This window comes from Pteropus alecto, unplaced genomic scaffold, assembly GCF_000325575.1.
Source record: "Pteropus alecto unplaced genomic scaffold, ASM32557v1 scaffold20, whole genome shotgun sequence".
Classification (NCBI taxonomy): domain Eukaryota; kingdom Metazoa; phylum Chordata; class Mammalia; order Chiroptera; family Pteropodidae; genus Pteropus; species Pteropus alecto.
Genome location: NW_006436298.1, coordinates 9,927,939 through 9,945,344, shown reverse-complemented (window position 1 = coordinate 9,945,344; position 17,406 = coordinate 9,927,939). Strand labels below are relative to the sequence as shown.

The following is a 17,406-nucleotide window of genomic DNA, read 5'->3' as shown; positions in this document are numbered from 1 at the left end:
TTAGTGTTTGTTGTTCTTTACACTGTTAATAGCTCAGCATTTTCATTTAAAAGAATTTTACTAGTTTAATAACAAAATGTACCTCATATTTCCTTTGCCTTATTGACTATTAATGGTATTTTTTCACTAGTTTTATTTCCTGCTTTGTGAATTGACTGTTCCTTTTTGTCTGTTAAAAAATTGGAGTCATTTTATGTAATCATATTGTTGACCCCTTTTCTACCATAACTGCTGCAAATACTTTTTTCAGCCACTTAAATGTCTTTTTATTTGTAACATATGTTAGTTTGTTCTTAAATACATAAATTTTCAAAATTCTGTATAGTAAAATGTGTTTTTTTCTTTGCCATTTCTTTTAATATTTCGAAGATTAGAAACTTTTCTTCCTTCCCATCCCCAGTCTGTGTAATTTAATTTTCTTCTATTATAACCAGTATACAAATTGACTAATCATGATCCCTTTATTTTTGTTTCACTGCCCCTTTAAGGGAGGAGAGGTAGCAAGGGGCCTAGAGTTCTTGGCTAGTGACTAAGTACCGACTGATTGGCTCCATCACTCTTTGACAGAGGTTTAAAACTAAGTCTCTTCAGAGCAGGCTCTTCTGAGGCTCTTCTGAAACTTCTACATGGGTGGCTCCTATGATGTGGCAGTGTACATTTTTTCCCCTCTGGCCTTCTCAGTCTCATCTCAGCTTCTATTTTTTCTGGTGGTCCATACTACATACACTCTTGCCCTCAGGTAGAAGCCCTCATCAGCAGGATCTCAGGGCAGGCTCCACACCAACTCTTCAGAATCCTGGCACCTTGTACTTTTAGTAGGGAGCACAGTTAATTCCCAGAACAGCAGCAACTTTCTCTTTGCTCTGCTGTGGGAGCTCCTTGCTCTTCAGGGTCTTAATCTCTAAATGTTCAAAGAGAAAGCCAGATATGAGTCCGTTATCACTTCGATTGAGAGTTATTATGCTCTCAACAATCCTTTGAAAAACTGCCCCCATAGGGAGGGAGAAGCCCCCTCACTTCTCACTTTTGCTTTTGAGTATGGAGATTCCCACTCAGTGAAGCAACAGCTCTCTAAAGAAATATCTTTACAAATTCACCACTTCCATATTCTGAAATCTTCTATATCTTTCATCTGTCTGAGGGGTTCAAGAATAATAAATCCCATTTTGTACATTTCCTTTTGTAAATTTTTGTAAATCCCATTTTGTAAATTTTTATTAAAGATGTCTTGCATTCACTTTCATATCAGATGTATTTAGTGCCTTAACTGAACTGAGGCAGAAAAATGTGAACGTTTTGTTATTTTTTTTCTAAGCATTTTAATTTTGTCATTCATCTAAAAATCTCTTTTCTATATATAGTATTAGATAAGGATAGAATAGTTTCCCCTCATAGGTTTTTCCTGCATTTGCCTACTCTTATTTGTTGAATAATTACTCTTATCCTCATTGTTTTATAATGCCTTATTATCATATATTAAAATCTTACACATATTAGGACAATTTCTAGGTTCTTTGTAAAATACCATTAATTAATTCAAATTCAGCGTTGTCTCTTTGATAAATAAGTACACAGTATCAAGATACATGTAAGATATCTTTATATCCTTTCTTGTAGAAATAAACTTTTAGGTTACTATGATAGTGTTATTTTTACCAGTGGTTTAAAATTCATTTGGAAAATCCAATGTGACAGGATATGTACATGATGTAACTACTTTCTACTAAATAGTATCAAATCTGCTAAAAAATTTATATCTAAGTTCTTAATAATCATACTAGTTTCCCACTTGTTAGCACTTGCGTTACATTATGAAACTAATTCTTAGCCATAGTATTAGGGTGACAAAACTCCTCTGGGAACCCTGATTCTTTACTTATGAAACCATTTGTCTGATTTGCAAAGGGAGGTTATGGAACAAATTCCAACTCTGAACTCCCTGTTCTTTCCCACCACTAATTTTCTCTAGTTAAATTATATAGAAAATACGCATTGGTCTAAAAAATTAAGCAAAAACTTAAACAAAGCCAAAAGTGAAATGAATAGTAAGTAGCTTAAAAGAAATCAAATTTATTCATCTAAGCTTTTCAATTTCCTACTTGGAAATCTGTATTTGGATATAATCGACATTTATGTGTAAGTCCTGTGGATTGTAGGGGAGTGCACAATGCCTTTACTTAAGAGGCAGTGGAAGAAAGTAGGAAATATCTAAGTAATTATTATAAAAGTTACTTTATATAGATCTAAGTGTTAAGTGTGAAGACAAGAACTGATAGCATGGTTCTTATTCTTAAATATATATAATATGTAGTTATATATAGTACAAATATGTAGAATAATACATGAAATAAATATATTAAAATTTTTTACACACACAAATCCCTACACTGCTACCAAACTATTAACAGCTATCTCTTTCATGGAGTAAAATAGAGATGAAGCAGGGGAAGGAGTGGGATACTTTTACTTTTCTTCTGTGTAAACATTCATATTGTTTGAAAAAAATTTTACAAGGATAATGTATTTTTTGTATTTAAAAAAAGCTAAATGATTTTAACAGATAAAATATTTATCTTCTTATTTATCTTCTTTATTCCCTTATTTTACACATAAGGAAGCTGACCATAGAGGTCATATGACTTGTTTGGGTTCACAGAGCTTAGTCAGTGGACTAGACAGCAGAATTAGAACTCAGGCTGGCCTGCTCTTTCTTGGCACAGTGTTTTTACACTTCAGGGTACTTCTATAGGGTGACATAATTCAGTAAGCCTTGATTTATATATTTGGGTCATTGATATTGGGGAAGAGGGCAGGGGAATGATCATCGCTTTTTAAAATTAACGGTAAGGCTGAGTTCTTTGTGATGAAATTTAACATTTGCTAGCTCTCAGTTAACCAACTTTTTACTTTATTACCATGTTTCTAGAACAATACATCGAAAAGATGTTAGAGATAAAAGAGGTTATGGATAATGTGCTTGCCAAGCAAAAGGCTGAAAGGGACGATCTGGCTAAAAAATACAGGTGAGTGAAAAAATAGGAGTGCTTTAGAGTTTTCGCAATTTACCCATTTTAAGTTACAGTAGTAAGGCCTAGAATTTCTTAAGAATACAAATATTTCTTAGTACCAAAAAATGACTTTATGAGGTCATCTAATCTATGACCTGCATACGGAATCGTACTTCCCAGAAAGATATTTTTCATCTTTATTACCTGAAATATTCAGAAAACATTTTAGTGCCTTAAAAAGTTGTCTGCAGCCAAGAATTTTATAAAAGCCTTTCTGGTCATGAATCCCAAACCTAAGTTTTTTTCCTTTGTAAACTCAAATTTTTTACATTAAAAAATTTTCTTTTTGCTATCATAAAAGTCCTTCTGAGCAGTTCGTGGTTTTGTGTTCCTCTAAATTCTCAGGATTCTTAAGGAATTTTATCCTGATTATATTGGTTATATACCTCTTCACATCCTTTTTTGAGAAAGATGCTATATATTTTTTTTCTTATTTAGGAAATATTTTTTTATTAGTTTTCATAGACTTAGCTACATATACCCCCTATTGTTTTTTTTTTCTTGGGAAGAAAACTTTTAAAATCTATTCTCTTAGCAACTTTCAAATGTATAATACAGTATTATTAACTATTGTCACCATACTGTGCATTACATCCCCATGACTTATTTATTTTATATCTGAATGTTTGTCCCTTTTGACCACCTTCACCCATTTTGCCCACTACCCACTTTTGGCAACCACCAATCTGGTCTCTATTATATTTATGAATTTGGGGTATATGTGTGTATGTGTGTGTATATAGATTCCACATATAAGAGATCATAGAATGTCTTTCTTTGTCTGACTTATTTCACTTAGCCTAATACCCTCAAGGTCCATCCATGTTGCCACATTTGGCAGGATTTCCTTCTTTTTATGGCTGAATAATATTCCACTCTGTGTGTATGTGTGTGTGTGTATCATATTCTCTTTATCCATTCATCCATTATCCTCATGTCTTAGCTATTGTGCATAATGCTGCAATGAATGCAGATATCTTTTCGATCCTATTCTTTATTCACATGTAATCTTTCTGATTTTTTTTATATTTTTGTCTTATGATTTAACATATATTACATACTCAAATTTTTTCTGAGCTTATTTAAAAATCAGTTTTTTATTTTTTTATATAAATCTATATCCTGAGTTTGCTTTTCTTTCTAGTGAATAAGTACCATAAATTCCTTTCTATTTCTTGTTTTTCCTGACAGTGTAAAGCATGTGAGCTTGTAGGACCTACAGATTGGTAATTGGCTACAGGATATTTTCTAGGGGACTTTGGAGATGCCTAGCTTCAGTTTTTCTTTATATCTTATGATTAACAAGATACCTAGAATTTTGAAAGTTCCTGATTAGTTAGTGTTTCAAGTGTAAATCTTTATTAATATTGCAATGAGGCATAAAATCTTGTAAACTAATGAGCACTTTTGTTTTTCTGTATGAATTCTTTGTTTCACAGTTTTCAATGTAATATTGTTACCTTCTTTTTTTTCTATGTAGCTTCTTGCATTTTATGCTACCAGCTGTTCACTAATCCAATTTCTTCTTGCTGCTTCTTCCACCTATATCCATTACTTAACACCCAGTCTACTTCAAGTTCACGACCAACAACTCTAAACCATGATAGGAGAAACAGACATCTATATTATCACTTTTCTTAAAACAGCTGCTCTAACAGGGTGGTCCCTAATAGTCCCTGACACCATTTCAAGGAGTTTGTGAAGTCAAAACTATTTTTCTAATAATACTAAGATGTTATTTGCCCTTTTTGCTCTCATTCACTCGAGTGTACAGTGGAATTTTCTTGAGGCCACTTTTCTTAATGTGTGATATCATCACTCTAATAGCTAAAGGAATGTATGCTTGTGTGTTCTTGTGTTTTAAAATTTTCTTTTTTCATTTTCTAAAACAGCAAATATTGATAGATATAACCCATATAAACAAAAGCTCTTTGGGGTTCCTCAGTAATTTTTAAAAGTATAAAAAAGTTCTGAGACCAAAAAGTTTTGAACTACAGGAAACAGGGTGTTTAATATCCTGAAGGTGCCAGTGAAATAGATGGGTATAACCAAAAGGCAGAAGTGTGGATGAGTCATTTCCTCTCACTTAGTCCTCAAGCCCCTGAGAGATGTGGTTTTGGGGGAGCACACAGGATAATGCTTGTATGGGTAGTCCCTTTGGACTTGAAAATGCCTCAGTACAGGTTCAAAGTACAATTACAGTAATTACTTGATGAACTGACATTTCTCAGATCTAGCTCAGGTATAATTACTCACAAAACAATCTCACTCCTCCATAGCTAATTAGAACTTGAGTAGAACTTACTCTCAATATTTACACTTTAAGCAAATAAGCAAACTTCAAACTTAATGAAAAGTGTTCCTCCTAGGCCATCAATTGCTTCCTTCCAACTACAAGACTAGTAGATATTGAGATAGACAACCCGAATTTTGTTTCTCTTTTAGGGCTGACCGACAGCTGATAATGATATGAATAAAAATGTGGATAACCACTCTGTCACCTCCTTAAAAAGGCAAACACTTACCTTATGAGTCCGTTTCTTCAAAAGGGAAATACATTGCAAAGACAAGCTCTTGTGTACTTCAAGCTGATCAAATTTAAATTGAGATAAAGTACCTTTAAAATATAAATGACTGCTAAAAAACATTTTCTGCTATGTTTGTATTTTTTGTCTCTTTTTTTTTCTTTCTCTAGGGTGTCCATAGAATCATTTAAGCATGGTGTCCTGAGAGAACAACTTGCTAACTTGGCCACAAGACAGAAGAGCCTTTTAGTAGCGGCAAAAAAACAGAAAAAAATAAGCCAGAGAATTCAAAACTATAAGAATGTTACATCTTTATCTGGTCTTAGTTTGAAGAAGCTGCCATTCAGCTCCCAGATCTCTAGTGAAAAGGACAGCCAAGAGTTTACCAGTCTAGAAAATTCAGTGCAGCCCCAGTCAAGTTCACTTTCTCCTGCTAGCCGTGTTTGTGGAAACATACAGGAAACACAGTTGTCTCGGGAAAGGTGGAACAACAGCCAAAATACCAACACTTGTCTAAATTTAAAGACAGCAAGAAGGGAAGAATTTTCTGGAAATGAGCTGAATTCTAAACAAAATGTCAGTGACTGTAACTTGGATGAGTTACCAAAATCCCGATCTTCAGATGGCACTAAGAAGATTAAATTACCATCCCAACCTGTTGCTTTTATTGCTCAAGCAGAATGTTCACAAAAAGAAAATGATCTTACAGAAACAATAGCCAACGGATATGAATCCTGTAGTCCTTCAGCACTAACTGGCACATTAAATATTTCAGAAACCACAAGTACACCTGCCCAAAATGATGCCCAGACATCAGCTGTTGTTTGTGGTCAGGCATTTTCCAACTGTGATCCAAAAAGAGGAAACAGGAAAACAGCTTCCCAGCAACCACCTAGGAGGGCATCAGAAACCCTGACCCATCAAGGGATTGATGACTTAGGCTGTAATACTGGGCATCAGATGAAACCATATCTTAAAAAATCAGCTTTTGCTGCTCCACATGCAAATGACAGCCAGAGCACCTCTTCCCCTGGGTCTGGCTGTCCACATATTACAAAAAAGCCTTCAAACCAGAGCACAGCTTTGAAAAAGAAATGTATGCAGATAAAGGATCTGATAGTACTAGGAAGAATTAACCCAGGAAATATTTTGGAATTCAAAACACAGGTACCTATTTTTTTCTCTAAAACTATGTAGCTTCCCCCAATAAGAGATAAGTATAAATTCATCTTACATAGAAGCTCAATTTGGTTTTTTGTTTTTGTTTTTTCCTGAATTAATACCTGGTAATTCAATTTTTAATTCAATTTCCAGGGCTTTCTCATTCTAATCTACCACAATTTTTTATTCATAGGTTAGTCTCTTCATCTCCACCTGGATTTCTTTACTGGAAATCTCTTCTATCAGGCATCCTGTTTGGCCTGAAAAGTGGTCTTTTGGCAGTAAAAGTTGAGGGAAGTGATCTGGATTGCATAATCCAGTACCATTTCGTATCTATTCATGAGTTAGTTCCTTTCTTGTTTTCTCTCTTAAGTCTGTGGAGTCAATTTGGATTACCATCAGATTTTGTCTCATCGTTTGAATGTTTCCTCTTATTTTAAATTTGGTAATATGGTAAAAATGTGAGAGAGTAAATTGGAGTTGTTTCTCAAGGCATTTCATAGCCATCCTTACTAATTGATCTTTTTTCCTATGGTCCTTTTCTGCTGCCTGGAAAACATCAGGATTGTAGGCAACATTGATGATTGTGTAAACATCTGATGTCTCAGACATTTCTAGTCTGCCAGCACTTAGAGGTCCTAAATGAATGGTTGATTAGGAGGCTGGAATCCTTTTCCACCGACATAGGTTGATAAAAAGTATTTTTTCTTTTGGTTTCAAAATTCTGGTTTGCAGACAGATCTGTGGTTCTGGGGCAGCACAGAGCTGTTTCTTTTCTTTTAGCTGCTGTCGAATGAACTTCTCATAACTCTCAGGGTGACTTTGAAACAGGTCATCTAGGACATTCCAGAATTGAGTAACTCGCATGAGTGGACCTTTTGAGGATGATTTCATGATCGAGGTGAACAGGCCCTCTTGGTTCCTTCAAAGGTCAATTTATTTTTAGAAACAAAAAGTGACTTAGAGTTTGGGTAAATCTGACTCAATCAAAATAATATCTCATATGCATAAAATTAGAGGAGGAAAAAAAGTTCTGCTAGAAATGCCAACAAGAGAGGCTTCCTCTACCCTTTCCCCCATTCACTTTTTGAAAGAGGAATTCAGAGTGGCAAAGATTGCAGCGTCCAGGATGCTTCCTTGCCTATGAACCGATCCGACAGATACTGACTCAGGCTAACTGGAACTTAATCTGAATGACCCCTGTTTCCAACCCTTTCCGTTTCTGGATAATAAGGCTTTTCCTAGTTAATAAGGTTTATTTATAAGTTAGTAGCAAAAATCAATTTTCAACTCCAAACAATAATTTAAAGATCCCTTGATGTTCCCGTTTGCTTCCCTGTCAACCAATTTATTGCTAAGTAATACCTACCTCAGAATTAGCCAAGGCAAATCAAATTTTATTTGGTAAAATTAGTTAAATTAACTCATATTTTGAAAGTTGTGGTTACTTCTTCTCTGGATCAGCTATAATAAAATTTTAATGTAATTTTCATATTTCAGCTATTTTTTCTTTAACAGCTTTATTGAGATGTAATTGAATCTAGTACACTACACATATTTAAAGTAAAGTTTGACAAGTTTTGACACATGTATACACCTTTGAAACCATGACCGCAGATAAGATAATGAACATATCCATCACCCGAAAAAATTTCTTCGTGTTCTTTTATACACCTCCTTCATCCCCTCCCTTTCCATGCTCTTTGGACAATTATTCATCTACATTCTGTCTCTATTCATTTATTTACATTTCTAAGAATTCTGTATAAGTGGAATTACACCATATGTATTTAGTTTTGACTAGTTTCTTTCTCTGAGCATAATTATTTAAGATTCATCCTTGTTGTAATATGTATCAATTGTTTATTCTTTTTGTTGCTGAGTAATAGTCCATTGTACGTATATGCTATAGAATGTTTATCAGTTCATCTGTAGTTGACATTTAGGTTGTTTCCAGTTGTTGGCTATTGCAAACAAGTTTTGGTATGACATAGGCTTTCATTTTTCTTGGGAAATACTTAGCAGTGGAATGAATGGCTGGATTACATATGGTAAGTGTATATTTAACGTTTAAAGAAACTGCCAAAGTTGTTTGTAACCTTTTTACATTCCCACCAGAGTTAAAGTTCCTCAACATCCTTACTTAGTCAACACTTAATACGATTGGTCTTTTAATTTTAGCCATGCTAACATGTGGTGTAGATGTATGTATGTATGTAATATATAAATATATACAGTAGTTCATCACTGTGGTTTTAATTTGCATTTAATAATGATTAATTATATTCAGCTTCTTTTCATGTACTTTTTACATCCATATTTATTCTTTGGTGAAGTGTCTATTCAAATCTTTTATTTTTTTATTGGTTGCCTTTTTTATTATTGAGTTTTCAGAATTTTAAATAATACATTTTGGGTATAAGTCTTTAATCAAGCATATACTTTGCAGATGTTTTCTTCTGGTCTGTGGCTTGTGACTTGTTTTTTTTATTCTCTCAATATTGCCTTATAAAGAACAGAGTTTAAATTTTGATGTCCAATTTATCAATGTGTTCTTTCATTGGTTATGTTCTTGGTATTATATCTAAGAATAATTTAACCCAAGATTACAAAGATGTTTTTGGAATTCTAAATTCTTATAGTTTTCTAGAATTCTTATAGTTTTAGGTTTACATTTAGAGTATGATTCATGTTTAATTAATTTTGATATATGTTACAAAGTAAGATCCCCATTTATAGTTTTGAATTTGGATATTCGGTTTTCCCAGCAGCATATGTTGAAAAAAGTATTCTCTATTGAATTGCCTTTGCACCTTTGTAGAAAATCAGTTGTCCATATATGTGCCTATTTCCAGACTCCCTATTCTGTTTCATTGATCTTTTATCTGTCTTTTCATCACTACTGTCTTGATTATTGTAGCTGAATAAGTCTTGAAATCAGATAGTGTTAGTCCTCCAATTATGCTCTCCTTTTTCAAAAATATTTTGGCTATTCCAGATCACTTGCAATCCTATGTAATTTTAGAATGAATTTGTGAATTTTTAAAAGGCTACAGTTATTTTTATTGGTATTGAGTTGAATATATCGATTAATTTGTGAAGAAATGACATCTCAGCAATATTGAGTTGTCCAATCCACGAACATGGTAGAGCTCTCCATTTATTTAGGTCTTTTTAAATTTTTCTCAGCAGTGTTGGAGTCAGTACACGGGTCTTTCACAGCTTTTATCAGGTTTATTCCAAAGTATTTTATATTTTTGATAGTATTGTATGTAATATTGCTTTTTTTTGTTGTTTTTTATGAACACATTGGTTAACGAAATCCAGTAAGTTTCAGGTGTACAATTTAACAATAAGGCATATATATATTGCATTGTGTGTTCACCTCCCACAGTTAGATTTCTTTCTGTCACCACATATTTGACCCCTTTTACCCTATGCCCCTCCTCCCCTCTATCCCCCAATATTGTTTTTTAAATGCCAACTTTTGGTTATTTATTGCTAATATGTAGGAATACAATTGATTTTTATATATTAAAATCTTATCCTATAACCTTGCCATACTGACTTTTAAATTTTGGGTGATTCCATTGGATTTTACTATACAGATGATAATGAATAAAGGCAGTTTTACTTCTCTCTTTCCAGTATGAAAATTATTTCTTTTGTTGACAGACTGCACTGGCCAAAACCTCCGGTACAATGTTAAAATAAAATGGCGAGATCAGACTTCCATTTTTTTTCCTAAGATAAGACTATTTTTCTTAGGGAGAAAAAAAATCAGTCTTTCACCATTAAGTATGATATTGTAGGTTTTTCAAAGATGCTCTTTAGCAGGCTGAGGAAGTTCTCTTCTCTTCCTAGTTTCATGAGTGTATTTATCATTAAAAGGTATTGGACTTTGTCAAATGTTCTTTCTGCATCAATAGGATAATCATTTGATTTTTGGGTTTTATTCTGTTGATCTGATATATAACATTAATTGATTTGGAGGTGTTAAACCAACCTTGCATTCTTTTGAGAGTGGATAAATTCCACTTGGTCATAGTATATAATTCTTTTTATATGTTGCTGGATTCAGTTTTCTAGTATTTTGTTGAGGATGTTTGTACCCATATTCATTAAAGATACCGATCAGTAGTTTTCTCGTGTTCTCTTTGTCTGTTTTTGGAATCAGGGTAATACTAGTCTCATAGAATGAGTTCAAAAGTGTTTTCTATTTTGGAAGGAGAGTTTGTGAATAAGAATTAAGTCTTCTTTAAGTGTGATAGTAATCAGCAGTGAAGCCATCTGTACCTGGGTTTTTTCTTTGTGGGTAGGTTTTTTTTATTATTATTAGCTCAATCTCTGCTTATTATGGGTTTTTTTAAGATTGTCTATTTCTTCTTGAATCAGTTTTGATAGTTTGTATCTTTCTAGGAATTCATCCATTTTATCTAATTTACCTAATTTATTGGCATAAAGTTATTGATAGTTTCTCTTAAAGCCCTTTTTATTTCTGTAAGGTCAATAGTAATGTCGCCATTTTCATTTCCGATTTTAGTAAGTTGAGTCTTCTTATTTGCTTTTTTGGTCAGTCTAGAAGGTTTGTTAATTTTGTTAATCTTTTTAAAGAACCAACTTTTGATTTTGTTGATGTTCTTATAGTTTTTCTATTGTCCGTCTTATTTATTTTCACTCTAATATTTATTATTTCCTTTCTAGTGCTTCTTTTGTGTTTAGTTCGCTCTTCTTTTTTCCAGTCTTCAGTGTAAGGTTAGGTTATTGATTTGAGATCTTTCTTTTTTAATATAGTCATTTACAGCTATAAATTTTTCTCTATTCACTGCTTTTGCTCCATCTCATAAGATTTAGTCTGTTGTGTCTTCATTTTCATTCATCTCAGTATTTTCTAATTTACCTTTTGATTACTTCTTTAACCCATCAGTTATTTAGGAGTGTGTTGTTTGAGTTTCACCTAATTGTGAGTGTCCCATTTTTCTCCATTATTAATTTCTAATTTTATTCCATTGCAGTTAGAGCCTACTTTGTACTATTTCAGTCCTTTTAAATTTTTTTGAGATTTATTTTGTGACTTAGCTTATACATGGCCTATCCTGGAGAATGTTCCTTATGCACTTGAGAAGAATATATATTCTCCTATTGTTTGGAGAAATTCTCTATAGGTGCTTGTTAGGTCTAGTTGGTTTATAGTGTTACTCAAGTTTTCTCATTTCTCATAGATCTTCTGCCTGTTTGGGCTACACATTATTAAAATGGGGTTTTGAAGTCTCTGACTATTATTGTGGAATTGTCTGTTTCACCCTTTATTTTTATTTTTATTGTATCCAAGACCTTGCGAAATTTACTTTTTTGGGTGCTGGATAGTTTTGTATTCTTATAAATATTTTGGAGATTTATTCTAGGATACAGTTAAGTTGCTTGGACCCAGTTTGATCCTTTTGTGTCTTGCTTTTAAGATTTATTGGGCAGGATTAGAGCAGTGTTTAATGTAGGGCTAATTATTTCCCCCTACTGACTGAAGCAAGAGTCTTCTGTGTACCCTACCAGTGCCTCATAAGTGTTGAGGTTTTTCTAGTTTTGCTGTTGGGTACAGGTACTATTTCCGACCTTTGAGAATGCCAACTGCCATTAACCTCTAATCCTTTCAGGTGGTTCTTTTCCTAGACTTGGGTAATTTCCTCACACACATAACCAATCACAATTCAGCTGAATAATTAAAGAAGACTATCTGAAGATCTGCAGAATTCTCTCTCATTGTATTTCTCTGTTCAGTACTCTTTCCTGCAAACTCTAGCTATCTTGCCTCTCTAAACTCTGCTCTGTCTCTTCAACTCAGAAGGTCCACAGGTTTAGCCTGGATTCCCTCTCCCTGTACCATGACCTGGAAACTCTGAAGGCAGTGAGCTGGGACAATTATAGGGCTAACCTCATTAATTTCTCACTTCTTAGGGATGACTGTACTTGTTGCCTGATGTTTGGTATATTGCAAACCATCGTTTCAAATATTTTGTCCATTTTTTGGTTGTGTAAGGTATTAGGGTAAATCTTGCCCTGTTATTTCATGGCCAGAAGCAGAAGTTCACATATTTCATCTGTTTTTTAATATTAATCTTTATTTTATTTTTTCCTTCAGGAGGCTACCCACAAAGCCAGTGTTTTATTGAGTGGTAAAATTAAGGTAGAAAATGGTCAGATTTATCAAAATCCAGTCACCTGGCTCAAAGATCTTCTAGGAGGTGATAGTTATGTGACCTGGAATTACGCTTGGAGTAAGGTGGGTCATTAAGTTTATCTTTAACTTCAAATGGAAAGGTACATTTTTTAAAATGATAAAACTACATTTTAAAAAGAAATCTGAAAGTTTTCTAAGTTTTTGTCCTCATGTGTCCCTTCTGCAACATGCTACATGCTTTCTCCCACAACTCCTGTTTGCCAGAAATCCCTCGGGCAAGGTTGCATTGTTGACTGAGCCTCTCTTTTCTTGTTCTTCACTTAGAAATTTGAATGCCCCCAATTTTCCTGACCCCAAGTGATTTCAGATCTTAGTGACTCCACCTAGAAAATTTGAGACCACTGGCGTATGAAAATTTAGTTAATTTGTTATCAGTATTCTTATAAAATCTTCCCCTAAAGACAGAAGGAATGAGCAAGGAGCCTAAGACTCACAGAAGTTATGGTGCACCTTTATGTTTGAGCATAGTTTTATCTATAAATTGCAAGTCCCCCAAAAAGAAATATTTCTTTTCATTCAGACTTCCCAGACTTAGTAGCCTCCTCCTTAGTTCTGTCTTCTGCCTTATAAGCCCAGGTTAACCACCAGTTTAAAGACTATTAATGACTGACACACCCTTGAGGTCCAGTGATCAGCCACCTCTAGATATCTGTGGCACCACTGCAGGCAACAGTCTTTCAGTGATTCACCCAGAAAAATGTGAATAATTGAACAGCCACCATTACTGTTTCACAGAATCGCAGACGCCGTCAGCCTTCACTAGCTGTTGCAGGAAGCTTCAGCACGCCACTGATAGAAGGCGCCGTTTCCTCTCTTCTTTTTTTGTTCAACTCTGCTCGGCCCACCCTTCCTCCGAGCTCCTACTTTTTGATTGCGTCCCTAAATCCTGCATTCTGGTCTCCTAGACCTTTGTGGCAAGTGCTTCCAAAACTGTTTCAGTTCCTTCACTTCTGTCAGCACATTTTGGATTTTCTCTGCTTTCTAGTCTGTCTCTCTCTTTTTTTTTCCTATGGAAGTTTTTCCCCCCCACCCCCCACAACCCCTGGAGTCAACAGCTTATCTGCTTTTAACTCACCCTGCCCAATCCTTTACATGGATTTATAAATCACAGTTGCATGTTAGTGTAACTTTGATTTATAAATTTGCATTTAACCCATGGAAATTCCTTTTTTATTACAGTTTCTTAAGTTTATGACAGGTTAGATCATTTTGCTGGAACTGACTCTATACTTACAACATAAATAAGGTACTTTTGAGTTTGACATGCCTCTGCTTCAGTGTGCCTAGAGTTGACTCAGGTCTCCCACCCTTTTTCTCTACTGGAACTACTGCATTTCCTGCTTTTGAATAGTTGGCTGTGACATCATTTGGCTCTTACTCTGTACTTGTGCCTCATTTGCATTATCACATTGCCTCTGGTCTTTTCTCATCACCATGTCAATTAAAGTTATATTGCTTAACACCTATGTGATAGTGAGGCCAAATGCAATGTGGGAAGTAAAATTAGGGCAATTCTGGGATATAAGATATTCATACATATTATCTGAAAAGGATTAGATTTTTAAAAATTATCCCCAAAACAGAAACAGTGTTTAAAATTACTATAGGCTGTGTACGTACTCTTATTAAATACTCCAGGCTGAGAAACACTACCCCAATGAGTTTCTTTACAATATTTAAAAGCCTCTTTTAAAGTTTACTACAGAAACTGCCTCTACCTCCTCTTGTCTTGGGGTAACTCCTGAATTCACAGTCACTTCATCATGAAAGGAGCTTTTTTTACATTGGCAAATGTAAACATTTCTACTGACTAGTTCTAAGAATGTTGGTGTGGCTATGGAGCCAGGAGTGGTTGGTTGTCAGGCAAGAAATGCCAGAAAACTGGGTCTTGTCCTGCATCAGACAGAATGACAGGGCCACTAGACACAGAGATGACTCATACTTCCTACCCAAGCAGTTGGGCTTTTAGCAAGGAAATCCTGATGCTATGGCATCACTATTTGTTCTCACTGCCACAGTCTCCTAGCTATTAGGCATCATCCTGAGGTGACAGAGAGATCTCTGGGTAGGAGACAGGAGATTAAGCTTGTTCCAGATTCCACCCTCGATAAATTATATGATGAGGGCAATGGTTTTCAATCCTGGCTACATGTTAAAATCACTTGGGAAGCCTTTAAACACTACCAATGCCTGGTGGACCCCAGCCCCATAGGTTCTGATTTAGATTTGCATCTAATGAGATTTAGTCCAGGAATCAGAATTTGAGTCATAGGCAGATGGGAGGACTGTTTGCCTACGTGCTTTAGCCAACTGGAGCATGAGCACTATTATGAAATGGACAGTTTCCAGAATTAACCTAGTGCCTGTTCATTTAGAGATCTATTCATTACTATCCTTGTTCAATAAATTATTCCTGCCATGTGGAAAATAGATTTTTAACTCAGTGGATTTTCTTAAAGCTTTGTTATGTTCTTTGTATGTCTGGATTACCCCAGTAGTATGCTTAAGATCTCCAAAGCTACTAAGGTACAATTTTACTACCTTATGTTACCCAGCACTAACTGATAAAAATGTACTCTGAGATATAGGTAAAAACATACCGAGCCTGCACATTGATGAGCGCTTAAGGTGTATTGGATATCGTCAAAGTATAATGTGAACAAAATTTTATTGTTTTCTAATTGATAGTTATTTGGAGAACTGACAGATGACATTCAGGGGCCTTGTCTCTCTTTCTTCCCTGGCACGTGAGGAGGGGTTAGCACACTGAGTAGGCCAGAGCTGTTTCATTTACATCTAGTCTTTGTTTGGGATTGAGCTCAAAGGGTGCCTAACCCTTCCAGATCCCCTTGGCCTTCCTTGCTCTGTTCAATAACAAGCATTTATTGAGCACTTAGGATGTGCTAGGCAGTATGCCAAATGCTTTTCCTCTGTTAACTCTTTTAATCCTCACAACTTAATAAGACGGAGGTACTTTCTTTACAAATGCACAAACTGAGACTCAGAATTTAAGAATCTTGCTTAAGAGCTGGGATTTCAGAGTTTTTTTCCAGTATTATCAGGCACTATGTGAAGCGCTGGAGTATAAAAATGAATATGACACAGACCCTGGCCTCAAGGAGCTTATATTTTAATGGAAACAGATACATTAACACATAATTTCATTTAAATATATCAAGTGCCTTGACAGAAATATGAACACAAAAGTTATGGGAGCCTAGACAAGGAGGGTCATTACTTGAACTTAAATGTTCTATGAAGGCTTCCTGGAGGAAAGGATATTCAAACTGAGACATGATGGTTTAGCTACAGTGCACTTAGCTTCTGGGGGTATATTATCAGAGTGCCCTAGAACTGAGTGGAGAACCCAAGGACACTCAGGCCTAGAACATTTCTGGCAGATGTTTGCCAGTCTGCCTCAGTCCAGCCCATTCATGTGTAGATATTTCTAAGCTCTAATCTTTTGGGCTGACAAATAATAGCTATGTTCACAAACAAACCAAAACAAAAAACTTGGATATATAGACCCAAAATGTTATTAATCTAATCAGTTAAGTATTTGATTTTTGAAAAGTACCAGTACTTTTATGGCTTAATTTTATTAATGCGACATTAATCTTTTAAAGTTGTAAAGTAGCAAGTTCTAGATTAATGATGGTTGAGTAAGTAAATGGATGAGAGAATTAATAATATACAATGAGTCAACAAATTTTTTCTGTAAAGAGCCAGATAATAAATATTTAAATCCTCATGAGTATATGGTCTCTGTTTCAACTACTCAATCCTGTTGTAGCAGAAAGCAGCCATAGATATGAAGTAAATGAATGGGTATCACTGTGTTCTAATAAAACATTATTTACAAAAAAGGGTGGTAACCCATATTCAGCTGTGGGCTATATTTTGCCAGTCCATTATATACAATAATCAGTACTTTACCAAAGTTACAATTTGCTTCTTATAAAATATATGATTTTTAAATTCTGTGTTTAATTATGTGCAGATAACGTATATGGGGAAGGAGCTTTTGAAGTATGTTTCCGAGGAAGTTCCCATACCTCCAGAACCAAACTTAGTACCTCAGGAACATCAGCCGTGTCTTCCAGGTATGTGCAGACCAACACCCATTTCTTTGTAATGGGGAAAACACGCCCAAACCTACTAGGAAAGTGCTTCATTTTTTTTTTTTTTTGGTCTTTTTTTTTCCTTTCAGGTGAAATTCACATAACAGCCAAATAACATAAACGAATCAGTGGTATTTAGTACTTTCACAGTGTGGTACCACCACTACCTCTAGGTCATTCCGAAATACTTTTACCACCCCCAAAAGAAACCTCATTCAGCAGTTACTCCCTTCAGTCCCTGGGAACTGCCAGTCTGCTTTCTATCTTTATGGATTTGCCTGTTCTGAATATTTCAT

General features: G+C 34.8%; 1 protein-coding gene and 1 pseudogene across 7 annotated transcripts in view; one reads left to right on the top strand and one right to left on the bottom strand.

The window, feature by feature from the left end:
* ANKRD31 (ankyrin repeat domain 31) overlaps window positions 1-17,406 on the top strand; it is a 141,632-nt gene that overhangs the window by 116,562 nt on the left and 7,664 nt on the right. For all 7 annotated transcript variants that reach the window (XM_025047708.1, XM_025047710.1, XM_025047709.1 and 4 more), the window contains 4 exons: window positions 2,927-3,023; window positions 5,764-6,760; window positions 12,891-13,031; window positions 16,990-17,092. In XM_025047708.1, coding sequence (XP_024903476.1) covers window positions 2,927-3,023; window positions 5,764-6,760; window positions 12,891-13,031; window positions 16,990-17,092 — 1,338 coding nt within the window. The remainder of the gene's footprint in view (window positions 1-2,926; window positions 3,024-5,763; window positions 6,761-12,890; window positions 13,032-16,989; window positions 17,093-17,406) is intronic.
* Window positions 6,836-7,648, bottom strand: LOC102879657 (annotated as a pseudogene).